Source organism: Leptopilina boulardi, unplaced genomic scaffold (genome assembly GCF_019393585.1).
Source record: "Leptopilina boulardi isolate dan_hultmark-lab unplaced genomic scaffold, ZJU_Lbou_2.1 LbouV2_368, whole genome shotgun sequence".
NCBI classification, from domain to species: domain Eukaryota; kingdom Metazoa; phylum Arthropoda; class Insecta; order Hymenoptera; family Figitidae; genus Leptopilina; species Leptopilina boulardi.
Window position 1 is genome coordinate 1,834,634 of NW_026137938.1, and position 26,588 is coordinate 1,861,221.

The following is a 26,588-nucleotide window of genomic DNA, read 5'->3' on the forward strand; positions in this document are numbered from 1 at the left end:
GCTCTTTACTCAGGTCATGTGATAATAAATCGCCGCCATAGGAAAATTCATTAAAAAACGTATTCTTTCAGTAAAATCAACTTTGTCTAAAAAGTCAAATTATTCATTTTTAATAAAGTGATTAAGTGTCTTTTTAATATGACTGAAAAAATAATGAAGTGATTTTCTGATAAATAAAATTTACAATTATCGTGTATGATTATTTTTTTATTAAGACTTGTCTGACGCACTTTCATTTTACGCTCAAGTTTGACGTATGTGAGTGGCCAAGATGGTGGCTAACTGATAGTGACGAAAAATCAAGTAGTGATAACGAAATCGTCAGTGTTTTCTACATCTTTTATTCAACAAAATTGATAATTTCACGATTGTGCCAAGAAAATAATAGTACGAAGAATGCTGCAAAATCAGAAGCAGCCAAAACGTCTAACAATCTCAAAATAGGTTTGTTTTTCAATTGAATTCTTTTTTCATACCTCCCAATGCTATTGTCATTTAACACCGCGCATTTGTATATCCTTTTTTTTTTGCATTCAATTGACATATCATGAATTCTTTAAGTTTATTTTTTCAATTGTATCAGTTTCATGGGTCTAGGTTTTTTTTTCCTTTTGTTAACTGTCAAACTTTTTTTTTAACATTCAAGTTCTTATCTATTCTATTCTTACCTGTTACCTATTTAGTTGATGTCATTATTATTATTATTATTGTTAAAATGAAAAATAATTTCTTTAATGATAAATTTAATAACTTTTTTGTTTCTTACTAGTTAAAATAATTATTTTATGTGTTTTGAAAACAATTGAATGACTTATCAGAATAATTATAACATTATCTAAGATTCCGTTTGCATATAAGATAATAAAAGTTAATAATATAATGTTAGAATAATGAATAATATTAAAATTAAATATTTCATATGATAAATTTTCTTTTTGCAAAAATTTATTATATTTCACTGATCGATAATATATTTAAAAAAAAACAACCAGCTATTTATGCCGCTCTCATTTTCTGATAATACGATAATGTAATCTGCATCATTTGTTAATATCGACAAAAATTCCCCTACAATGTAATCTAATTATAAAATTAATTTCAATAGTGAAATTATATATTTAGATTTGTTTTTAGATATAAATGTGAAAAAATAAATTTTTTATTAACGTTTTTAGTCGATTGAAAGTTATTTTTAACATTTTAATATATTTAATGTATTCCGAAAATATTTTCGTGTATATATATTTTTTTCTTTTACTTATCATTTCTCCTTCTAAATCGTTTCAAGACAATTTTTTTTTCTCTTTTGATTTTTTTATATTCTAAACACTTTTTTTTGTGTAAAATTAAGAAATTATTTATTTATATGTAAAAAATTAAACCTTAAGTAAACGAGGTGGAAATCTTTAAAATAATTTCTATAAAATTTTCACTAGATAGTAATAAAAATTTAATTTGAAGGATTGAAATTGAAAATAAAAAATTTGACAATTGTAGATTATGAAGACAGTTGAGTTTTCGAAGATGTCATGAACGAATAAACAAATTATCGTGGATAACTTCCGTGCGCGCGCGCATTATCACAAAAGCCAACAATGTCTAATAATTGTGCTGAAGAGGAAGCTGTGTCATCTGGATTTCACCAGTTGAGCGTTAGCAGTGAGTATTAAATTTTAATTCAGAAAAAAAGAGAAATTTTTTTAAAAAAAAAATCCTATTTTATAGAGAAAAATTAATTAAAATGTTTATTTGTTGATTAATAATTAAAATTATTTTTTATTTTCAGTCGAAGCAGCAATATTGAGGAGTTCATCGTTTTTAAAACCAAATCCGTACATCGAATTTTCAGTTGACGAGAAAAGTCCTCGTAAAACTGAGGTCTCAAAATCTACATATCAACCAAAGTGGAACGAGGAGTTTACAGTGCTCGTTACACCTCATTCACAATTGCATTTTCGTCTTCTTGATCATAGTACATTCCGTAAAGATACATTAATTGGTGAAAAAAAATTAAGTCTCTATCAAATTTTATCACATTATAATGGAAAAATTGAAAATCTCGAATTAACACTCGATTTAATTGCCGAGAGTAGTAAACATGAATCTCATTTGGCAAAAGTTGGCGAATTAGTCACATTATTTGATGGATTAAAAATTGACATGACAAATGTCACGCCACCAGGTGATATTATGAGACAATATCAATGTTCCGTTATTAATGGCAGTAATAATTCAGCCGTTCCCCTTGGTATGTTTTTTTTTTTTTTAGATTTATAATTTATTTGTTAGTGAAAGAATTTAAAATATTGAAATTATTTACAGGTGCCTCGAATAGTGACGCGGCTAATAATCGAAGTATTTTAAATGGTGGTGTTCGAGCACGATTGAGACTTCAGGGAACGGAAAATGCGGCGCCTTCGTTGAGTTCATCATCGCAAGGGGCAATAAATTCAAATAATCAATTAGTTGGAGTTAATAGTCCCGTGGTTACAAATGGAACAACGAGTAATCATAATTCGTCATCAGCGAGTAATAATGTTGTGGTTGTTGTGCCACCGACACCAGTGCAACCACAAACATCACAATTGGTTGTACCATCAAATCAATCGACAACTGTTAATACTAGTGATACTCCATCGGCTACGAACGAAATAGAAAATGGAAATCAACAACAAGCGGCAGCATCGGCCGAGGAACCATTGCCAAACGGTTGGGAAATGCGATACGACGTTTATGGTAGAAGGTAAATTCTATTCTATTTTCAAAAAGGGATGAGATTTTTTTTTTTTTTTTGCGCCTTAAAGTCGATCTGAGGTGGGAAAATGTAGAATTTTTGATGAATTGAAATTATTTTCAGATACTATGTGGATCATAATACACGTAGTACATCATGGGAAAGACCACAACCATTGCCACCTGGTTGGGAAGTAAGAAGAGATCCACGTGGACGTATTTATTATGTCGATCATAATACAAGAAGTACAACGTGGCAGAGACCAAATACAGAGAGGCTGCAACATTTTCAACAATGGCAGGGTGAACGACAATTTGTCGTACAACAGGGAAATCAAAGGTTTCTCTATCCACAGGCAGCGGGTGCCAATCATCATCATCATCATCATCATCATGGTGCGCCAATGGCCGTTGCTGGACCATCGTCAACATCAGCAACAGCAACAACAACAACACAATTGGCGACAGTTGACACTGAAGACGATGCATTGGGACCATTGCCAGCCGGTTGGGAACGAAGAAAACAGCCCGAGGGACGTGTTTATTACGTTAATCATAAAAATCGCACGACCCAATGGGAGGATCCACGAACACAAGGACAAGAAACGGGAATGGACGAACCACAATTGCCAGATGGTTGGGAAATTCGTTTAACTGAAGATGGAGTACGATATTTTGTTGATCATAATTCAAGAACGACAACATTCCAAGATCCAAGACCTGGCGCTCCAAAGGGGTAAGTAGTAAAAATTTAATTATTAAAATATACTGAATTTATTTATATTTTTCTTTTTTTTTTTGAAATAATTTTCAGACCAAAGGGTGCTTATCGTGTGCCAAGGGCTTATGAAAGATCGTTTCGTTGGAAACTCTCGCAATTTCGTTTCTTGTGTCAAACGAATGCATTGCCGAATCATATAAAAATAAGTGTCAGCCGACAAACTCTCTTTGAGGATTCATATCATCAAATTATGAACGCTGAAGCTTTTGCCTTGAGACGTAGATTGTATATAATTTTTAAAGGTGAAGAAGGTCTCGACTATGGTGGTGTTTCAAGGTAAATTATTCTCTATTAGAATTATTAATTAATACAATTGTTTTATATTATTTTTGTCAATTTTGAAAATTCATTTTTTTTTCTTTTGCAGAGAATGGTTCTTCCTTCTAAGTCACGAGGTGCTTAATCCCATGTATTGCCTTTTCGAATACGCCAATAAAAGTAATTATAGTTTGCAAATTAATCCAGCCTCGTATGTGAATCCTGATCATCTTCAGTATTTCAAATTTATCGGACGATTCATTGCAATGGTAATTTTAAAATTTCATAAAATAATTAAATAATTTCTTTTTTCTGTTTAAATAACAAAAAAAATAATTTTTCTTTTGTTACAGGCACTTTATCATGGTCGTTTCATCTACAGTGGTTTTACAATGCCATTTTACAAGAGGATGTTAAATAAAAAATTAATAATGAAAGACATTGAATCAATTGATCCGGAATTTTATAAATCACTCGTTTGGATAAAGGAGAATAATATTGATGAATGCGGTCTTGAATTGTATTATAGTGTGGATTTTGAAATTTTAGGACAAGTTATACATCATGAATTAAAAGAGAATGGTGATAAAATACGTGTTGTTGAAGAAAATAAAGAGGAATATATACGTTTAATGACAGAATGGCGAATGACACGTGGAATTGAAGAGCAAACAAAAGCATTTCTCGAAGGTTTCAATTCAGTTGTACCACTTGAATGGTTAAAATATTTTGATGAACGTGAACTTGAATTAATGTTGTGTGGAATGCAGGAAATTGATGTTGAAGACTGGCAAAGAAATACAATTTACAGGCATTACACGAGAAATAGTAAACAAGTTCTTTGGTTTTGGCAGGTTTGTAATTCTATTTAAAAATATTTTCATTTTAATTATAATTTATATTATTATTATCAAATTGACAAATTTATAGCCGAAAAAGTAGAAAATATCGAGAATTTTTTTTTTTTTTTGCAGTTTGTTCGGTCAACTGACAGTGAGAAACGAGCGAGGCTTTTACAATTTGTCACCGGTACCTGTCGAGTTCCAGTTGGAGGTTTTGCTGAATTAATGGGTAAAATTTTGCGTAATTAAAAATATTCTCAAAATTGAAAAAAAAAATTCAATTTTATTTTTAAATATTCTAAAATTTATAATTTTAAATTAGATATTTTTTAATTTAAAAAAAAAATAAGATACTTTTCAAATTGAAAGTATAATATATGTAAACTTTTTTTTTCTCGGACATCGTAGGAAGCAATGGACCACAAAGATTTTGTATAGAAAAAGTTGGCAAAGACACTTGGCTACCAAGGTCGCACACATGTTTCAATCGATTGGATTTGCCACCATATAAAAGTTACGATCAAATGGTGGAAAAATTGAATTACGCTATCGAAGAAACGGAAGGTTTTGGACAAGAATGATTTCCCTCTAGGTAATTTAATTTTTCAAATTATTTAATTAGAAATTTTTATTTAATTTAAATTAATCGTTTATTGATTTAAAAAAATTTTCTTTTTACAGACATAAAGTACTGAATATTCAAAAGCCAAACTCCCTCAAGTTGTATAAAACTAGAAATCACCTGACTGTCGTTAATTATAACTGTATACAAGTGGTAGCATAATTGTTCTAATGTTTTGTAGTGAAAGTTTCACAGGAATGAATCAGGATTTTTATGAAAGCAAATCTTTCAATTTATTCGCAAGTCAAATTCGTAAGTTGAACTTTTTTTTTGTTAAATATAAAATTCCACTTTTACATTTATTGAAAGTCAAATTACCTTTTTTAAACACTTTAATACTTAAATTCAAAAAACCAGAATTATAATTCAATTTTATCTTGATATATTATTTGTTTACATAAAAATCCATTTAAATTTCTGTTAGGAAAGAAAGAAAGAAAGAGAATGTGAAAAGGAACAGAGAGAATTTCTTTTTGTGTAAAACATCCATTTTTCTCGAATTTTTATTATTTTCTCTTTCTTTATAAAGCGTGTGTTAAATTAGAAAATTTCAATCTAATTGAAATTGCAGGACATACAAATTTTTAGCTATTTTTTGGCAAACATTATTATTCCTTTTAACGATACATAATTGAGTCCCTGGAACGAGAATATAATGTTTTTCTTTCCAATGAGTATTTGTAAATATTAAAAAAAAAAAAAAAAATTAAATCTTATTTATCACAGGGACAATAATATTGTGTATACTGTCTGGAACAGATTTATATAGACAAAAAGAAAAAAGAAGAGAATTTTCTCTTTTTTTTTTTCTTGAAAAAAAGAAACAAATTTTAAGATTCTTCAAAATCTATTTTTTTAATACTCTTTTTTCTATAGATTCTCAAAACTTCTTTCCTTGAGATTTATTTTCTCAAGACATGTTAGTAAATTTTTTCCACGAAGAATCTTAAAATTGAGATATTTTAATTTTATTTCTTTTTTCCCATAATTTATCGCATAATAGTTAATATATGAGAATTTTCTCATAAAAAAAATTAATTTCCATCTGTACAGTACTATAAATTGTACAAAAAAGTAATTATAAATTATTTAAGAGAAAAATTAAAAAATTTTAATTGACATTTTTAGATTTATTTAAATGTTTTTGAGAAATCAATTTTTAAAAGCCTTACCGATAATTATTTCTCTCATTGCAAAAATTGTAATTGGAATTGAAAAGAGAGAAATTTTTTATTAGAATAACTTTTTCGATTTTCATTTTATAATAGAAATTTTTTTTTGAATTACTAGGAAAAATGTTATTTACCAGAATTAAAATCAAAATTATAAATTTCAAGCAATTGGCGATCAAATACAATTTTTATTAAATTAAATTTAAAAAAATACATTTTTAATTTTAAGTAAAATTTTCTTACCGAGTAAAAATTTAGTCAAATTTTGAATATTACAAAACATATTTCTCAGAATTTTTTTTCTAGAATTTCCTATACTTTTGATTGTTTTTTATAAATATTGTAAACGAATTTAAAAAAAAATTTATTGTTTCCCTTTCTAAAATATATATAAATACATCTTTGTTTGTAAATAACTTGTATTATAGATATAGATATAAAATTTATGCACCGATACATTTATTATACACATTGCTCCTGCGCTTTTATGATAAATTCAAAAAAATTTTTTTTAAAGATTTTTCCTTTCCAAATTTCTTGAAAAATTGTCGATTATGTAAATTCAATTTTCGAGAAATTTCACAAGGATAAATATATAAAAAAAAATTTTTGTAATTTATTTCTTTTTTAAGCAATTACAAACGTAGCGAGTATTCATTTTGTAGATTAATAACATGCGCGAAATGTTTTGTTTTCATGAAACAAAAAAAAAAAAAAAAAAGAAGCAGAACTGATATTTGTTACGACGAAACAATTTATTTATGTTTTACTTTTTATAATCACTATTTAACTAAATCAATCTTTTTATTCTTAGCACAATTATTTCAGTTGATGGAACAGAAAAATATTTTAATTTCTCGATTTTATTTTCCGTTTTGTTTTAAATCTTTCAAATATTATTTTTGCAACTAAAATTATTCAATAGTAGAAATTTTATGAATTTACCTGGAATTTTTTTTAACAAAAATTAATAAAATCGAGAAAATAAAATGGAATTTAAGTAAAATATGAATTAAGCAGTATTGTAAATTTTTTTTGTGTGCTGCATGTATAATTTAAATTTTTAATATTATATAAATATAAATATTTATAGTTTTGTGAGAAACTTAAACAGAAAAAAATAATGCACCTAAAAAAAATGCACTGAAACTATTATTTTTGTTTCGGGGGGGAAAAATGTATGTTTAAATTTTTTTTTTGGCAAAACACTCGGGAGGGGAAATTTTTTTTGTGAGTGCATTACCTTGAATAAAAAATAAAAAGATAGATAATTATTAATTTTTGTTCGTGGTAAGTTGCGCAGCGTCGTAATCGCTCAGGAAAAAAAAATGGTTCTTTCTCTAAGAGGCGAGAACAAACATTTGATTACCCGTACAATAATGTTTTATTAGATTGTATATATGTAATATGTACAGACTATATATACAAAGCAGTAAATAAACAATTTACCGTTAAATTCTCAATGTTTCATATTTAATTATTTTATTTAATTTTATATAATTACAATTTAACTAATTTCTATTAGAATGAAAAATTTACATAAAAAAAAACTTTGGAAGAACAAAAAATTAATTCTTTAAAAATGTTTTTTCTTAAAATATATTTTCGATTTTTTGTTTCAAAATTTGATTTTTAATTTCCTTTTTTTTTAAATAAAAAAAGAGGATTAATTTTAATTAGTTATAAATTTTCCATTTTTAGACATTAAATATACAAAGAAAAATTTAAAATGTTTTCAATTAAAAAATTTGTAATTAATGTTAGTTTTGCAAAATTAAGAAAATTATTTTTTAAAATAAAAAGTTTTTGTTTAAAAGAAATTTTTTAAATCTCAAAAAGAAAATTACGATTTATCTATAATTTTGCACCGGGACCAAAAAATTCATGCCATGGGAATAAATTTCTTGGACCAAAGTCCATTTGTGGATTTTGATCAATATCCGATTTCCAGCAATCATTGAATGTTTTTATTTCATCTGAAATAGAAAATTTTTATGTTTAACAATTTTTCTAGTATAAAAGAAAAATTTAATTATTTTTTTTTTTTTATTTCTTACTTTCATTAATATTAATAAAATTCTCGGTTGTGGTTTCATTTCCAGCTTTATTACGATTTGTTATGAGCTCATGAACTTTATCACCAATTTGTCGGCGAACAATTGTTTGCTCATTGCCATCATTATCTTTAAATGTTTGATGTTTCTCAATTGTACCGTCACTTCTCTTTATTATTCGTGTCGATGACAATGATCCGGAGAAACATCCGACGCATGATTTTTTTTGCGGTTCATTTATTGATTCAATTTGTTGACTCGTTGGATCTTGCCAAAATTTCAGGAGAGATTCTTTATTAATTCTGAAATATAATCGACTTAAAAATTAGCATTTTTATTTATTAAATTTATGGCACTAATTTCTTTTTATTTACTTTTTTTAAATTTAAATTTTCGACAAACAAAAAGTTAATTATATAACTTTATTTCTTACTTTCCATCTAAATCCTGATCTGCTTTCGCTTGATTTTGAAAATTATCAGTGGATTCAAATTCTCGCTGTAGAATTTGATCACGTAAATTATTTCCAGTTCGATTCGAGTGCCTTGGTGGTTCCGGTAATGCAAACACCGACGAGGAATTATCTTGAGGAAAAAAAACAAATTTTTGAATTTATTATCCAATCTTTGAAAAATGTATTTAAATAAAAAATGTCTATTATTAAAAAAATTTTTAATCAATTAACAATTTTACTCACCTTCAAATTGACCAAAAATTCCTCCAGCTTGTCCTGGAAATCCACCAAAGAAACTTTTCATTATATTATTTATTTGTGATTCAAAATGACTCATATCAAATGGATCTACAAATATTTCGACATGTACATTCTCTTTATTCTGATCTCTGCTAAAAAATGTTAAATATATATTTTTCACTTTGTCATAATATTAATAATTTAAAAATATTTAATATTTATCAATTTTTAAAATTAAATTTAAAACAAATTTCTCTGTACCTAAAGTCACTACTGTATTCATCGTCATCATCATCATCATTATTAATCCAAATTGGTTTTCGGAATTTATTTTCATTTGGCTCCTCAGGTCTAAAATTAAAATAAAAACATTGCATCATTCGAACATTAAGAACAATATACAAATAAAATATAATCCCATATTGAATATTTTAACCTCAAAATTAAAATACAAAATTTTTACATTTACTCCATTTTATGTTATATATAGTAAATATAATCGATATAAACAATGTAAAATTACATAAATAATAAAATTTTCTTTTTAAAATAATTTATGATACAAAAAATTAAAACGTATTTGTCAATCAAAAAAATATAAGACGTAGGAAGCATTGATTTTCTCTCACCTGACATTTGGATTGTCGTATTTTTTCAGACCAAGAAAATTTCGAAAAATATCCATGAATACCATTTCTTTTTTTTTCTCACGATTCTATTTTCTCAATTGCAAACGTCAGTTGCAGGAAAATTTGCATCATATATTTTACGTTTAAAAACGAACTCTTTGACCTCGACTTACACAAAAAACACTGTCACTAACACATATAGATGTATTTTAAAACAAGAATTTTGTATTAATGTTTAAATGACATTAATAAACATTAATTATACGTGTGATGTTTTTTTACGCATGCTTTTTAATAACATTGCAACATTAATGTTTTGCCAGGGTTGAGAAAGGTAAACACTTGAGATTTGCAAATATTACAGGGTTGAGAAACTATTATTTTAAACTATTAACATAGTTCACGCGATTAACACGAGGGCGCGCTTATAAAATATTTTTAGTTACCCATCCCTGTTAAATTTTGAACGTTTATATATAGACGTTTTGTTACATTTGATGTCATTTCATTTATTAAAAGATTTTAGTTTTTATTTTAAGTACCTTTTTAATGCAATAATAAAATTTATTAAAAAAAATAAAATCGTTTTTTATTATTGCATTGAATAGGTAATTAAAAGTAGAAACTAAAATCGCTTTCGCTTTTTTTGATGTTCGGCATTTGTAAATTCGCCATAATGCTCTTTCGACTTTTGAAAAAGAATCCATCATCCTGCGTTTTCTACAACTGTAGCTACCGAACCCTTAAAGTTACATATTGCATATACCTAACCAACCCTGATCAATATTTCATCATGTCAGAATTGTTTATTTGTTTTCTTAACTTGTAAATAAAAAAAATCAATATTAATTTATTTTTTTACTAAAATTTATTGATTTTTAATATTTATTTATGTGATATTTTCTTTAAAATATGACTGTCACGTGTTCTGCAAAATGTGGAAAGCAAGCAGTTTTGAAGGTTAATTTTTGTTTAATATTTTAATTTCCAAATTTCGATTAAATTTTTTAATTTATAATAATTATATGAAGGTGTATTGTTTTCTTGTTCCAATAAATATTTATTTATATAATATTTTCTTTAAAATAAAACTGTTACGTGTTCTGCAAAATGTGACATTTTTTGAAGGTTAATTTTTGTTCAATATTTTTATTTCACGCAAATTGTTTTATTAATGTTGATATATATTTTAATTTATCATTATATTACTCTTAATAATAATTAATAATGTCAATCTTTTTGGAATAAAAATAAAACACTTCAATTTTAGCTGTAATTAAAAAATAAAAACAAAATAAAAGAGTAAGAAAAAAGAATTATTTTTTTTGCAGAGGCCAAAAACTGGAAATGCACTTTGCAAAGACTGCTTTTTTCGTGCATTCGAATCGGAAATTCATAATACCATTATTAATGGTAATTTATTTAAAAATGGTGATAAAGTTGCAATTGGCGCATCAGGTGGAAAAGATTCGACAGTTCTTGCATATGTTTTAAAATTATTAAACGAAAAATATAATTATGGACTAGATCTCTTTCTTTTATCAATCGACGAAGGAATTACGGGTATATTCAATTTTTTTTCAAATATTTTATGATTTAATTTTCTATTAATTACAATTTTTGTTATCTATTTAAAAAAAAAAATGCAATATTTTAGGATACAGAGATGATAGTTTAGAAACAGTTAAAAAAAATAGAGACGATTATGATATGCCTTTAAAAATTTTATCATACAAAGATCTATATGGATGGACAATGGATGAAATTGTAAAAGAGGTAATTTTTTTTCTTCCTTTTATAAATGGAGAATATTAACTAAAAATTAATTTTCAATTTAGATAGGTCGAAAAAATAATTGCACATTTTGTGGGGTTTTTCGTCGTCAAGCTCTAGATAGAGGTGCAACACTTTTAGGAGTAAATTGCATAGCAACCGGTCATAATGCAGATGATATTGCCGAAACAGTGTTAATGAACGTTTTAAGAGGGGACATTGCAAGATTACAGAGGTGTACCTCAATTGTAACAGTAAGAGTTTCTTTTTTTCTTTTCTTTTCCTTAATATTAATAATAAAACCGATAATGAAGAAACTAATTTTAATTATACTTTAATAAAAATATTTTATTTATCACAGGCGAGTGAAGATGCTATCAGTCGATGTAAACCCCTCAAGTATACTTATGAAAAAGAAATAGTGATGTACGCCTATTTTAAACGTCTCGTTTATTTTTCAACAGAATGTATATTCTCACCAAATGCCTATAGAGGACATGCGCGAACTTTATTAAAGAATTTGGAAAAAATTAGACCGTCAAGCATCATTGATATAATACATTCAGGTAATTAAAAAAACAAAAATTTAAAAAAATAGGATTTTGTAATGCAAACCTTTTTGTTTTTAGGTGAACGCCTACAAATTAAGAATACAGTTAAATTTCCCGAAAGACGTAATTGTACTCGCTGTGGTTTTGTTTCAAGTCAAGAGATATGTAAAGCTTGCATTTTATTAGAGGGTCTAAATCGTGGACTACCAAAACTTGGTATTGGCAAAACTAGCAAAGTCAAACAAATAATGAATTTGCCATCAAACTTAGAGAAAAAGAATCAAATTAAAAATATCAATTTTTGATTCCACTTTATAAGAAATAAATGTATAAAATAAATTGTAAAATAAATATAAAATTTACCTTTTAACGTAGATATCAATTTTTCACTTCCATTAAATTATATATATATATATATAAAAAAACAACTTGGATAAATTTTTCTTTTTGGTGATTGAGCGATTTTTTCTTTTGAAATTTTTTTTTTTAGACCCCAATTTAACTAATATATGCTGCATATTTAAATTTAATAGGCGCACGACATATAGGACATCCGCCTATTATTCCCTCGGAACAATCTTCACATAAACAAACGTGACCACAATCAAGTAAAATAATTTCACGTGGATTCGATCGGCATACAACGCATGCAAGATCCTCACTGAGATCATTGTTACGTACTTTTTGCCGTCTTTCTTTTCGTGACGCTGCCAATGATTCACGAAGTTCATTTGCAATTCTTTCCTCCTCTCTATCCTTCCAATAACGACGTGCTATTAAACCTCCTATTATAAGTCCAATAGTACCAAACATCATGCACAACCATCTGCAAAAGAAAAATATTAAATTTTCTTTTCTTTAAAATCAATTTTTTGGAAAACCAACCTATAAGTCTTTTTTCGATCGTCCAGCCTTCTTAAAAGTGAACTCACTGACATTGTTGTCAAATAAAATGGAGTACCATCAACTGGCGGTTGTAATAAAAGTGTATCTGGCTTTGTTACTGGTCTTGTTAATTCTCCTATGCCAGTTATCACTGATCCTTCTCTCAACATTTCTTCAGTTGATTGCAATCCACGTTGTCGAACACCTAATTTAATTAAAGTTTTTTTTTAAAAAAAAAAAAGATGAGAAGAATTTATTATTATTATTATTAACCTGTGAAAAAGCCCCATAAATGATCGGAAAATGTTGGAACTTTAGGCTCAAAAATATCTGATATTGTATCCATATCTAAAACTTCAGCAGCCATTGCATCAACAATTTCAACTTTGTACGATCCATTAGATAAGGCAAATGGTATTTTATTATAAATTTCTTGTACTGTCCGTTCTTGATCAGACCTGAAAAATACAAAAATTGTTCAAAAAAAAAAAAAAAAAAAATTAAATTCGAAATATCTAAACTTACCAAAAGCCAGCACTTGTTCTAGCCACAATATGCTCTTTAAGTGTTAATTTTTGTATAACACCGGTAACATCTTTATTATTTACACTATGCAACGATTTTCCTAATGGCAAAACAGTTCCTTTTATCGCAATATATTTAATTTTTCCATCAGCTTTATTTATTGTTTTATATAAACTCGGTCCAACCTCGTGAAATTCTGTATTCTTAAATTTTAATAATATGTCAATTAGTTTCTTATTTTATTTTTTATTGGAAATATTTATCAATATAATTATTATATAATAAAACAAAATACATATATATTTACTAAATTAACTAAAATAATAAATTTTTATAAAAGTACAATTTTTTTTTTTGAATACAATAGACTAAATTATAAATATAATAAAACTTACCTTGACAGCATTAATTGCATTTTTACAATGATAATATTGCTTTAAACATAAACCAAAAATTAAACTATCAATTCCAAGAACAACTATTTCTCCTAAATAATCCATTTTCTTTTTTAGGTTATATTATTTCTCTCTCATTTTTCTTATTATAAAAAACGAAAAAAAAATGTTTAATTTCGTTTCATTATTAATTTTGACATTTTAAAACATTGTCCTTTTATTTTAAAGTTCAAACAAATAAAAAAATTAGAGTTTTATTTAAGAAAAAAAATTTCTTTGTGCATTTTATGTTTTTGCAAAACTGGGAGGAACTAAAACTTTAATGGCGCTTTAATAGATGGCACCACTTAAATTTTAAATATTCAAATTTTTTTAAAATTTAAAATTGTAAATTAATTAATTTAATATAATAGACATTATTTAAATTTTAAATTAATATTTAAATGATTTTTAAGTATATGATTAAAAATTTTAAATAATAATAAATTAATTTTGTATAATATAATTTGTTTGGGTACGAAAATTTTTATTCCAATAAAAATAATTTTTTTTTTAAATTACAAAACTATTTGTTTAATACAATTTTTTACACTTCTTTTCAAACTTTCCTTTTTGAAATCATGTTCTCAATTTAAATCTAAGGTTTATATAAAGAAAAAATAAATTTTTTTAACAAAAATATGAAATAATTCGTCGTTTGAATATCTAGTAAGAACAAATTTTTTAATACATAATTTGAAAAATAAATATCACAGTTTATTATTTGGAAGAAGCATTAATTTTTAGATAATTATTTTTTTAACGCGATTAAAGAAAATTAAATTTATATTGTGGTACACTATTATTAATACCAGATAAACATCGACGTTTATTTATAATCGAATCATTTAAATCATTAGATTGACGTTTTAATGATATTTCCTGACATCTTTCATTTGTTGGCAAACAAGAATCAATTTTCACTGATTGATTAATATTAGAAAGAAATGGTTGCCAAATATCATAATTAAATGATTTTGATTGATTGGAGAAATAATTTTCGCTTGTATAATTTTGAAAAAGAGATAAATCAAATGCTTCTTGACTATTATTGGACGTCAAATGATCAACATTCGATGATTCCAAACTTTTCAGGAAATTACTCCTTGGATAATTCTCCTTTTGAAATGATAATTCATTTTTTTTTATAATTGGCGTTAATTGATTAATCGAAGGAATTAATGATTCTGAAATTTTCGGTGTCGAATGATTATTTTGAAAATAAGATGAATTTTCTTGATTAACAAAATTTGAATGATGAATATTTGAAAATAAAAATAAATTTTCTCGACTATCAGATTGTTGTAAAATTTCTTTTTCATTTGACATTAAACAATTTCGATTAAACAATGATTGGAGAATTTCTCGATTTGGTGGTGAAAAATAAGATAAATCATTTGATTTCAATTGAAGTGTTTTAAATGTTGATGATATTCGATTATCTTGATTATCAATATTTTGTGAAAATGATAAATTATCATTCTTCGCATGTGATAAATGCAAATTTTCATTAATATCAGAATTTGATTGATTTATCTTGAATAGTGGAGATTGTATATTATCAGAAATATCTAATCGTTTCGTTGAAATTCCTATACTTAGATTAAGATTCAATTGCGGTGATTGGGTGATTATTGTTTTTCTATTAATCATTTTTTTAGCAATACTGAACCATGGTTGATGTTTGTCAAATAAATTAAAATATTGTTTCGTTAAATTATCCAAAAATTCATAAGTCACACTTTTCTCGATACGTGAAAACCATGGTTGATTTTCTTCAGTATTTGGAATCTACAAATTGGAATTATGAATTTTTTTAATAACAATTGAAAATTGAAATAAAATTTAAATATTACCTTCACTTGAAATTTCAAAGCAGCCAAATGAATCGAGAAGCAGGCAACAATTTTTGGTGTGTACTGTAAACACAATGACGTCAGATGCAAACTGAAAAAATAATTTTATGAAAAAATTGTTGAAATTGAAAAAGGATATTTAAAAAAAAAAAAAAAACTACCATTTCGAAGCCGTGAAGTAGGCTAATTTTAAGACATCTTTTCTCACTGAATTAAAAAAACAAAAAAAAATATTAACAAAATATAAAAAAAATATCAAAAATAATTTTAATTCTTGTAAAATATAAAGGAAAAAAAAAATAATTTATAAATACCCTGAATAAAAGGAGCGTGTTTTACAATATGAAGATGAGGATGTTCAACAATTGTTTCAAATCCCAATGTCATCATAATTAAGATTTCATTAAATTTAAAATTCGCAAGTTCGTCATTGAATTCCTGATAAAAAGGATTTAAAAATTATAAAAATTGATTTCAAAAATTTAACTAGTGAAATTGAATACATTTTTTTTTCAAATTTCTTTTTTTTTACTTACTTCTGAATTAACTTTTATATCATTTGGAGAAACAAATTTGAAATAAAGATAAATAAAATATTCTGATTTTACATAAACATCTTCAGTTTTGCACGCTAAAAATAAAGCAGCAAGCGAAATTCTGTACTTAAGAAATTTCTTCAATGAATGATACATGAAAAATCTTTTCACATATACAATAGCAGTATTAATACACAATTGTGGACTATTTTCGTAAAATTAAAGAAAATGACAATTTTCGTTAAAAAAAAAAAATTTATCTCTTTTATTTATTCAAGAATTGTATATTAAAATTTTTTAACTAAATTAGAAATTTAAATTTTTTGAAAATTTTCAATTTATAAATTATATTAAAATCATATTTTTCTATTCAAAACTATTTGTAAATATTCAAATATTAGAGAAACTGTTTACAATATCAAAATAATAAATACAATCGTTCAATACTCTATTAACACCTGAATAAATTTTTCAAGAAAAAGGATACATTTTTAATTTCTCTCCTAAAGATTGTATAAATATTGCAGATTTTTTATGACAATTTATTTCATCATCAATCGAGATCCCATCTTTTGTGCTTGGTGTATCTGCAAGTTGTTCTGATGTAAAATAAAATTTTCCTTCACACTCCATTGTTAAAAGGAAAGTACGAAACACACACACACACTCACTTCTTCCCAAATTCAACGATACACCAAACAAATAAATTTCAAATAGAAAATGATAATAAATATAATTCTAGACTTGCGCAATAGTAAATTCAAATTTTCCCCTTGGTGGGAAATAAATTTCATAAAACTAATTTTAAAAAAATTATTCATAATTTACAGTTATATTTAACAATTGTTTTTTTCTCTTTTTAATACGATTCTTTTTTGTTTTTCCAAACAAATCCATAAAATGTAAAATTTTATTAAAAAAGCAGTAAATAAAAAAAAAATATATTCAAAATGTTTTTAAATTATTTAAAAACTTACCGATTATTATAATTTTCAACAAATTTCTCTAATTTCAATTCTTCATAAAATATGGTTTGTCAAATTCATCAAGAATTCAATGAAACTCTTCATAAGTCACATAATTTTATTGAAGAAAAATGTCAATCACAAATTTTTTCAAATTGCAATCATTGTGTATGTGATGATCAAGAATTTTCAATTTCAACAATGAAAAAATCACGACTAAGAAGATTTTTTGAATTTTTTCAAACAATTTGTCTTCTTGAAAAATCTGATAATTTAACCAATTATTCTCAACATTGCTGTAAAATAAATAGTGAAATTAGTATAAAATCAAAAGTAAATAATTCTACTTACATTGATGAATATTGTGATTTACATACAATTTGCACTGAATGTTATCAACAATTTTATTCACCATATTCTTATAAACCTAGACGTCTTTTTCGTCTATATCCCATACCAACAAGATTTCATTTGAAATCAAAACGATTTGCTAAAACAAGTAGATCAATTTTTCGCTAAAAAAAAATTTTTTCACATAAAAATTATTTTCAACTTAAACTTTATGTATATATTAAATAAAAATCAAATTTATTTAAAATAGATAATTCTAAAGGTTAATATAAAAAAATATTCTCATTTTTTTTTCTCAATTAAAAATGTATATAAAAATCTTATAAAAACTTAATCTAATAATTAATTTCCAACATCAATGTACTACATCGATTTTTCATTTATTGGAAAAAATACTATTTACATTGCACAAATTTATCACCGACGAGTAAACGATTAAATTTGTCAAAATCACTTAATTCGGTGTTTTTTTTTCCACACTCCATAAAAATAGAAAAAAAATCATAGCAGATATTTTTCTATTAGTTTTTAATAAAGTGAACATTTTTGACATAAATTGTCAAATATTGATTAAAAAAAACAATGGATTCGTAGAATTTTTTTATCTATTTTTTTTTTTTAATCGAAGATTAATTTTAAGCAAAGCGCTAAATTATGTACCTGTAGCGAACTTTTTTTGAATTATCGACTAAATTCAAAAAGTGTGCGTTATTTATGGAGAACATGAAAATTTGCAAAAAAAAAAAAATTTTTTTGTGCTAAAGAATTCGTATGATTAAATCAATTTTAAGTACAAAAATGTAACAATTATTCGTATACCTTTCTAACGATTTTTTTTTCTTTTTCATAATCCTATTCATAATAATCACAAACTTTTTGTTCATTCAACTATCGTCCGGTGAACTCACTTAAATTATATATATATATATATATATTAATAAAACTAGAAATCTATTTTTTAGTCAAAAAGGCCGTTCGCACAGGTAAATTATTAATATAATTCTTGTATCAATTTTTCAGGCGCTTTCAAAATTTAGTTTTTATAATTTTAAAAATAAAAAAAATCAAGTTTTAAAATTCTTTCATACAAAAATTCATTCCTTTTTTTCTCCAAGTGTGAATTTTAAAAAAGATAGTCAATCTGCGAATTTATTGCTTATTAAAAGGAAAATAAATAAAAACTAAAAAATCAACTATAATAAAAATTAAATCATGTCGCAGATAAATGCACTACCTCAATATGTTAAAATTACATTTTTCACAGCTATATTATGAATTAACACACAAATGGACCCATTATACATTGTTCACTGATTTAAAATCATGATTAAAAAACGAGAGAGAGAGAGAATAAAAATCGCTAGATAGCAAAAAAAAAAATTTCTATAAAACAAAAATAAAGCTTATATATATATATTTCTTGTAAATTAGTTCACTCACTTCGATATCTATTTTTTATCAATTACATACTGTATATAAAATATCAATATTTTTTGTCCGTTGGTCATCGGATGAATTCGGAAAATATTTTATTCGTTTTCAACGATTCTATTTTCCAAGAAGAAAAACTAAGCAATTTTTTTTTTCTTTTTCTTTTATGCGATGAGTGATTTTTTGCTTAAAAAAATAAGCACCTATATGTATAATAAATATATACATAAAATGCACTTCGAAGACTTACAAAGCAATTGAAGAAAAAATCGTGTGTTTTTATCTACGTCGACATAAAAAAAAAACTTCATATGATTGACGACGAGCTTTTTTTTTTTTAAAAAAAAGTGTATAATCATTATTCTAGGGTTCCTTTTTTCGATACGTCGACGCTACACGATAACAATACAGTTATTAAATATCATTAATAGAATTCTAGCCTAATACCCTTACATACCAAGCGCGGTGCGATAGTAAATTCCTAAAAATGAACTTTTATTTTAGTTCAAATCGAGATAAAACTATCGATATCTCACGAAGATGTCTGGATTTTTCCGATCACATGATTTTTCAACAAAATTTTTTTTCAGACAAATTTTCCATTATTAAATTATTGTGTTTATTTTTATGTGAATTCAATTGAATTAATTTTGAAGAATAATCTTGTGGTCGCAATTTTTACATTTTTGTAGCTACGACGTGCCGATGATGCAACAAATTCTAAAAAAAAAATAAAAAAAAAAACTAGTCAAATCGAACGCTTATAAAGCCAGTGACTCTATTAGTAATAAAATAGAGTGTAAATTGTTACATATTAATCAAGTACAAACGGCAGAGGTTCATAGCTTTTTTTTTAACATTAAGGCTGGAGGTTATTGAAAAATATAGAATTTACAGACGTTTTTTTTTGTACCGACTGAAAATTTTATAAATTCACATATACCTAATCTCAGTACTACGCTGCTACGATTTCAAAAAAGCCAGTTAATAAAAATTCTATATAGAAAAAATAAAAAAAATTGTTAAAATTTGCTCTGTATTTTTTGTTTTCTAAAAAAAAAAGAAAATTTGAAATGTATAAAATCTAATTTAAATTAATATTATATACGATGATTATTTAGCGGAAACAGCACAGATGAGATTCTTTGGAGAAGTTTCACAGTAATTCGTCTCAAGTAAAGGTTACGTTCATCGACCTTCCTTTGCAGTAAGTTTTTCTATCAATTCTTGAAGAGGTGCCAATTCTCTTCGTTCAATCAGATTGAATTCCTAATTTTTTTATTTTTTTGTTTGTTTTATAGCTCAATTATAAAATTTGAAAAATCTATTCTATTTTGAATTTTTAATTCTAAATTAATATTTATAAATAATAATAAAAAAAAAAACTCACCTGAACGAAAAATATGAAATGTTTGAAAGACGTATTTAAATGCGCTTCTTCGCCGAGTTGAACAACTTCGCTAAAATGTTGATGATAAATGTGTGCATAAACTCGGAAAAGTCTCTTCAATATTGTTTTAGCGATTGAAAGAAAATTTTTCGGAAAAGGTACGCCTGAAAAAAAAAAAATAAACAATTAATCATTAAAGAACATTTAAAAAAAAAAAAAAAAAAAACTCACCAATTTTCGAAGGAAAAAGAGTCTCATCATCCAATTGATCTTGCACCCATGTCATTAAATAATCAATATATTTAGGTGCTGAACATTTTATTGGCTTTTTCACTGTATGTCCATCTGCCCAATGATATTCATATTTTGGTCCCGCCGACATAATCGAGCAACTTTCTTCTGTACAAAATTCTGTGATTGTGCCATATAACATGTTGATTTGATTGAAAAAATCAACAGCTAAAAAAAAAGTAAGTTATATTTATTTTATTTATGAAAAATGACAAAAATTATTTTTTAAATCAACTTACTATTAACGGCGACCCATTCATTTAAATCTTCTCCTTCAGGAAGCATAACTGCAAGTCGCAAATTTCCCGAACCAAGTGTGGCAGCAGCATGTTTCATCAAATCATATTGATGTGTTCCCTCGGGAATATTTTTCTTCGGTTTAAAGGTCTTTGAAGAACGGCTTCCACTTTTACAATAATATTATTCAAATTAAAAAAAATTATCAAATTTTCATATTCATTGAATATAAAATTGTTAGTAGAATAAATAAATAGAAAAAAAGACGAAATCTAATAAAATCAGAATATGAAAAAAAAATATTTAAACTCTAGAGTGAAATATTTGAAACATTTTTTTTTTTTTTTTTAACAGGCAAACTTTCTCTTTACTGTCCTGAAAAAAATATACCCCAGTAATCAAACACAAAAGCCAACACAGGAAATACAGTTAAATTATGAGTATAAAAGAAATGACAAATCACAATTCATAACTTTATACTGATTGAATTATATTAAAATACAAATCTATTCAATAAAAACAAAAATATAAATAAAAACTATTAGAGAACTAATTTTGCAAATAAAAACATTTAAAAAAATATTTTTTTAAATTCTAGTTTGAATATATTTTTTTTTTTTGACGAACCCGCATTATAAAAAATAAAATGATAAGTAGGTGAGTAATAAGCGTAGGAGAGAGAGAGAGAGCTCGAGTGTAATAGTTAATTTAAGATCTCAGAAAATCACGTCGGCCTCGAATTAAATAAATTTTAATAATTTGCTTTATATAGCAAATATTAAAAAAAATAGATTATAAAAAATTTGGTTTACTATAAATAAAAAAAAAAGAATTAAAGTCCGAATTAAACAAAAATGAATTTTTAAGCAATTATTTGTACAAAATTTCAACTTAACAGTTACGATTAAATATTGTCAGATATGAGTAACAGAACGTGATGCAATTTCAAAATACATACAGACAATGCGAGTTAAAAAGAAACATTTTTCAAATATTTTTCATTTAAAAAAAAAAGATATTCGTTATAATTTTTATTTTCTTAAAAATGGAAATTTTTTTTCAAAAACAAAATTATCTAAGGATTAATAAAAAAAAAAAAAAAAAGAAACAAAAATAAAACATGGTAAAAGTGAAAAAAAAATCACAAAACCTGTGAGGACATAGAAGACGAACAAGAAGCATTTATCGATTTTGGAGTAGTGCGATTATCGCACAAACAGCTGATTAGAATAACAACATTTTGTTCCAAGTCATTTAAATTTCACGTAACAATTAAAACAAAACCACAACTATATGGAAAAAAGAAATAAATGAAAACTCCATAAATGTATTTGTATATATATATATATACTCTTAAGTACTTCCGAATCTATTTTAAGAACAGAGTGAAGCAGACAATTACTCCTTAAAGTGAGATGATTCTTTAAATTTGTGTCATTATAATAAAAATTACGCAAGAAATAAAATTTTTTTAAAAAAAGCGACAAATATTCATTAAAATAAAAAAATTAGAGAACAATAAAGAACCGAGTTCTCTATTTCAAGGCGACGAAACACAAAATGATTCCAAGATTCGTCCAGGTCAAGAAACTGAATTTACAGACCAGTCAGCAAAGAGAAGGGAGAAGAATTGTTTTACTGTCGTTGTACTGTCAATCGTACGATGACCGGTTAATTTTTCCTATATATGAACATTATTTTTTGTTTTTTTTTTCTCATTTGCAAGACGAAAATATTTACAAAAAAAATTTCATAATGAAAGAAAAAAAAAATTGACTATAAAGAATTGCTATATAAATGATTCAAAGACTTTGTCCTTGTATCTCGAGAGAAAAGAAAGTTGGTTAACAATAATGGAAAACTTACAATAGGAAGCTCATCGTGCGCCCGCGCTTGATCTGTCAACGAGCGTTAATCGAAGAATCAGCTGCATAAAATCCTTATCAAACGTAAAAATTGAAAATTCCTCGAAAAATACTTGTTTTTAACTTGATAATATAAGACGGTTCAACAATTAGAAAATTCCACGATCACGGAATTCTTATCTATTTTTTTACCTCGAATCTCAGGAAAACCTTTTGCACGATATTACACTGACAATGCACCACACTACCATCACTTCCCACCGGGAACTCAATTTTTCGCAAACAGTCACGTCTTTTATACATATATAGATATACAATATATATCGAAGTGGCTAGTCGTCCGTCTAGATACGAATACAAAATTACATCTAACCTAAAAATAAATATAACGCTTACAAGACGATCCCTCTTTTGATGCTTTGTATTTCAATTTTTATTTATTAATATTAATTAATTTTTTTTTTTTACATAAACTTCACAAACAATTTTTTTCTGCGTGCAAATCTATAAATATTTGACAGTTGAGTTAAGGGCGAAATCACATGAAGGGGGTAAAGTGTCATTTCACATGTGGCCGATATTTGATTCGTTGATTTTCAACAATTGTCCAACTGTAAACTAATCAAAATCAAAGCAAGTGATTTTTTTGACACAAATGTGATTTAACCAGAAATAAAAAAAATTCGTTTTGAGGTTATAAACACAGTCAATTCAACAATTAATTTTGTTTTGTTTATAATTAAACATTCAATTGTATTTGTTTACAAATTCTATGTATATACTAATTAATACTCATTGTTAATATGAATCACTGCGATTATGCACAGGTATTACTTTAATTAAAATAATTATAATTTAAAAAAATTTTAATTCATTAATTTATAAATTAAAATGTCAAAAAATAATTTTTATTTTTATAATAATAATTACTAATTTACAATTTAATTTTTTTTCACGCAGTTTACAAACAACGAAATCTACATAGTAAGAAACAAAAAAAACGAAAAATCAAATCAAATTCAAGAAAAATTGAATAATAACGATGAAAATTTAAAGAATATTTCTTATGAATGTAAAATTTGTAATAGAAATTTTACTAGTCGTAAGGGATTGAATAGTCATACAAGAGTACATTCTAATGATCGTATTTTTGAATGTGATGTTTGTAAAAGAATTTTCACACATGTTGGAATTACTCTTCATATAAAAACAGTGAAATATTGTCAAATGAGAACAATTAATAATGAAATTAATATTGAAAATCAACTTTTCATTGATACAAATTCACAATTAATGAACGAAGATAAATTAAAATCAATAAATGAAAAAGAATTAAAATCAAGAAATGAAGAAAAATTAAAATCGACAAATGACAAAATTTTAGAATTTGATTTACCAAGTAATTTTAATTGTAAAACAAAATTGAAAACTTATACAAGAAAGAAAAAAATTAAATTAGAATTTAATGAGCCAATCAATAAATTCCCTAAGAATATTAAATCAAAGGCAAATGAATTTTTATTTATCAAATGTGATGAGAATATAAATATAGAACCAAATGTAAAAAGTGAAGATATTTTTGAACATTTAAATGAATATTCGTCTTGTTCGAACGATATTGAATTTGAATATATAAAAATAGAAAATTTTTTATAAAAAAAAAAAATCTATAGAGAAAAATTTTATTTTTGATTTGTAAAGGTATAATTTCATTTATTTTCAATTGTAATTTGTATTTTTTTTATGATTCCATTTTGTAAATAATATTTAATTTTCAGAGATGATAATACTATAATAATGTTATAATAATAATGTTAAAAATATAATTATCTGGAGAAAATAAAGACAAAAAAAAAATGGAATTATCAAATGTATAAAAAATATTAATAATGTATTATATGGAAATGAAAAAAAATTCGTTTTACAACTTCAAGGTTTAATGTTTTCCTTGTTTTTATCTCGAAATTGTTTAACTTTAACATAATATTAAAAAAAAAAGCATTTTTATTTGATTAGCAATATTTAAGAAAATCTTTACTGTTTCCGTATAACAGATTTATCCCTGTAGTCATATAAATTCTTTTCTAAAGAATTAAATTCATTATAAATTTTAATTTTCATCGACAAAGATTCCTCAATATTTCAATACGTAAGTTTTTTATTTACAATTTTTTTTTTTTTTCAATAAACTGATATTTTTCTTTAAAGAAAAAAAAGAGAGAAATAAAATATAACGAAAATTTGTAATTTCAGTATTTTTATAGGGGGATTGAAAAAAATATGTTCGGCTTATTTATATTATTGACAACAATGACTTTGGTTACAATTGCTTGTCTTGTGAAAAATGAATTATGTCAACCAAGCGGAAGTGACGGTAGATGTTGTTCAGGATTTTGTCGACAAGGAGCAATTTTGGATTATTTCTATTGTGCTTGAAACAATTGTATCTAAAAAAGGAAAAATAGAAAATACACTTTTTTTTTTTTTTTTATTAAATTTAATTTATTTCATAAAGAATTTGTAATTTTTTTTTCAATACAAATCATGTTAAATTGATAATACAATTTTTTAAGCATAAACTATGCTTATATAGAAAAAAAATATACATAATTAGATGAAAAATTAATACTTAGAAACTTTATAATAATAAGTGGAAAAAAAGTACTAAATTGAATTTATTTATTTTTATTGTGTTTATTTGTTTGTAGAATTGTTCCTCGACCTAAAGGTGGTGGTCTGCCTCTTCCTCCAAAGGAACCTAAAAAAACAATTAACAAAATCATAATTATATATTTTTTTTAATAAAACTATTTATTCTTTTTTTTACCTCTTCCAGTGCCGCGATTACCCGTTCTTTGATTAGAACCTCGTCCTTTCATGTCTCCGCGTCCTCGATTTTTCATTTGAATATCTTCCTTCACCATATCAATAACTTCATCGGGAATTCGAAGATACTTTATAGTGCTACCACGAATATAACATTCTGGCATTCTCCAAAATTTATCACCATCCTAATAAAAATAATTTACAAAACAAAAAATATATAAAAAATATTCTAACAATGATTTATTTTCAAAATTGTAAATTTAAATAATATCTTACTCTCGATGTGCAAATAACTTCTCTGAGATTGATATTCATCCAATTATCACAACTGACTAAATGTCCATTATATGTTTCACCATTTTTTAACTCCACAAGCTAAAAACAAAATTGAAAAATTAATATTTCTAAACAAAAAAAAACATTTATTTTGAGGTTATGTACACTCACCATTGGATGATTTTGAGCTGTTCTCAACAACGAAAGTGGTAACTAAAACAAAAGAATTAAAATTTATTTACAACATAACAATAAAAACAATTTATTATTGTAAAAACAAATATCTAATTTACCATTTTTGTAATTTTTATCGAAAAATTTGCACAATTTTCCAAAATGCTCTCTACTAAACTATTCGTGTTAAAAATATATTTTCCAATCAAAGAAAAAGAATAATTATAATTATAATTATAATAATTTTTAAGTTTATTTTTTTTCTTCACCGGCAACAAAAAAAGAAAACTGGAAAACAAAAAAAAAAAAAAACAATTAAGGTGTATTTTCAGCGAACAATTCGAGTGAATTTGATTGGCTCTATAAAAAATTCCATTTTCACTATTCCGAAAAGAAATGTAATCTATTGCAAAACGATTCAATTTGTTTAATATCAT

The 26,588-nt window shown here is 25.1% G+C and overlaps 7 protein-coding genes and 2 long non-coding RNA genes across 12 annotated transcripts; 4 read left to right on the forward strand and 5 right to left on the reverse strand.

Annotated features, from left to right (window-relative positions):
* The first annotated feature begins 8 nt into the window (after positions 1-8).
* On the forward strand, positions 9-7,132 carry LOC127287243 (E3 ubiquitin-protein ligase Su(dx)). Its single transcript, XM_051314069.1, has 11 exons — positions 9-444; positions 1,498-1,659; positions 1,787-2,248; positions 2,323-2,743; positions 2,858-3,469; positions 3,548-3,790; positions 3,882-4,041; positions 4,126-4,626; positions 4,747-4,843; positions 5,023-5,206; positions 5,296-7,132. The coding sequence occupies exons 2-10, from the start codon at positions 1,596-1,598 to the stop codon at positions 5,193-5,195; spliced, it is 2,733 nt and encodes a 910-aa protein (XP_051170026.1). The 5' UTR covers positions 9-444; positions 1,498-1,595; the 3' UTR covers positions 5,196-5,206; positions 5,296-7,132.
* On the reverse strand, positions 5,842-10,125 carry LOC127287247 (uncharacterized). Of its 2 annotated transcripts, none has more exons than XM_051314074.1 (6): positions 9,786-10,125; positions 9,418-9,507; positions 9,160-9,305; positions 8,896-9,046; positions 8,466-8,764; positions 5,842-8,384 (listed from the first exon to the last, which is right to left on the reverse strand). In XM_051314074.1, the coding sequence occupies exons 1-6, from the start codon at positions 9,848-9,850 to the stop codon at positions 8,263-8,265; spliced, it is 873 nt and encodes a 290-aa protein (XP_051170031.1). In that variant the 5' UTR covers positions 9,851-10,125; the 3' UTR covers positions 5,842-8,262. The 2 variants fall into 2 exon arrangements, with proteins under 2 accessions (XP_051170031.1, XP_051170030.1); XM_051314073.1 differs by having other exon boundaries at positions 9,160-9,308; positions 9,786-10,123.
* Positions 10,126-10,532: 407 nt separating this feature from the next.
* On the forward strand, positions 10,533-12,479 carry LOC127287245 (cytoplasmic tRNA 2-thiolation protein 1). Its single transcript, XM_051314071.1, has 6 exons — positions 10,533-10,745; positions 11,117-11,348; positions 11,443-11,561; positions 11,624-11,812; positions 11,920-12,124; positions 12,188-12,479. The coding sequence occupies exons 1-6, from the start codon at positions 10,698-10,700 to the stop codon at positions 12,412-12,414; spliced, it is 1,020 nt and encodes a 339-aa protein (XP_051170028.1). The 5' UTR covers positions 10,533-10,697; the 3' UTR covers positions 12,415-12,479.
* On the reverse strand, positions 12,404-14,230 carry LOC127287244 (mitochondrial E3 ubiquitin protein ligase 1-like). Its single transcript, XM_051314070.1, has 5 exons — positions 13,915-14,230; positions 13,520-13,722; positions 13,268-13,452; positions 12,995-13,199; positions 12,404-12,935 (listed from the first exon to the last, which is right to left on the reverse strand). Exons 1-5 carry the CDS (start codon positions 14,017-14,019, stop codon positions 12,608-12,610), a joined length of 1,026 nt encoding a protein of 341 aa, XP_051170027.1. The 5' UTR covers positions 14,020-14,230; the 3' UTR covers positions 12,404-12,607.
* Positions 14,231-14,422: 192 nt separating this feature from the next.
* Positions 14,423-17,058, reverse strand: LOC127287119 (cyclin-L2-like). The gene is made up of 6 exons (XM_051313880.1): positions 16,833-17,058; positions 16,346-16,550; positions 16,124-16,247; positions 15,971-16,016; positions 15,810-15,900; positions 14,423-15,744 (listed from the first exon to the last, which is right to left on the reverse strand). Exons 1-6 carry the CDS (start codon positions 16,976-16,978, stop codon positions 14,722-14,724), a joined length of 1,635 nt encoding a protein of 544 aa, XP_051169837.1. The 5' UTR covers positions 16,979-17,058; the 3' UTR covers positions 14,423-14,721.
* Positions 17,059-17,582: 524 nt separating this feature from the next.
* Positions 17,583-23,137, reverse strand: LOC127287120 (MOB kinase activator-like 1). Of its 3 annotated transcripts, none has more exons than XM_051313883.1 (5): positions 22,877-23,137; positions 21,013-21,179; positions 20,714-20,941; positions 20,483-20,646; positions 17,583-17,606 (listed from the first exon to the last, which is right to left on the reverse strand). In XM_051313883.1, exons 1-5 carry the CDS (start codon positions 22,888-22,890, stop codon positions 17,598-17,600), a joined length of 582 nt encoding a protein of 193 aa, XP_051169840.1. In that variant the 5' UTR covers positions 22,891-23,137; the 3' UTR covers positions 17,583-17,597. The 3 variants fall into 3 exon arrangements, with proteins under 3 accessions (XP_051169840.1, XP_051169839.1, XP_051169838.1); XM_051313882.1 differs by lacking the exon at positions 17,583-17,606 and adding an exon at positions 18,023-19,812; XM_051313881.1 differs by lacking the exon at positions 17,583-17,606 and adding an exon at positions 18,023-20,361.
* A 397-nt stretch (positions 23,138-23,534) lies between these two features.
* Positions 23,535-23,883, forward strand: LOC127287122 (uncharacterized). Its single transcript, XR_007843835.1, has 2 exons — positions 23,535-23,702; positions 23,836-23,883. It is a non-coding gene; the product is annotated as an uncharacterized LOC127287122 (long non-coding RNA).
* An 810-nt stretch (positions 23,884-24,693) lies between these two features.
* LOC127287124 (uncharacterized) lies at positions 24,694-25,360 on the forward strand. The gene is made up of 2 exons (XR_007843836.1): positions 24,694-25,024; positions 25,129-25,360. It is a non-coding gene; the product is annotated as an uncharacterized LOC127287124 (long non-coding RNA).
* A 13-nt stretch (positions 25,361-25,373) lies between these two features.
* LOC127287123 (U6 snRNA-associated Sm-like protein LSm4) lies at positions 25,374-26,452 on the reverse strand. Its single transcript, XM_051313884.1, has 5 exons — positions 26,271-26,452; positions 26,149-26,190; positions 25,978-26,076; positions 25,703-25,886; positions 25,374-25,633 (listed from the first exon to the last, which is right to left on the reverse strand). Exons 1-5 carry the CDS (start codon positions 26,271-26,273, stop codon positions 25,551-25,553), a joined length of 411 nt encoding a protein of 136 aa, XP_051169841.1. The 5' UTR covers positions 26,274-26,452; the 3' UTR covers positions 25,374-25,550.
* Positions 26,453-26,588: the final 136 nt, after the last annotated feature.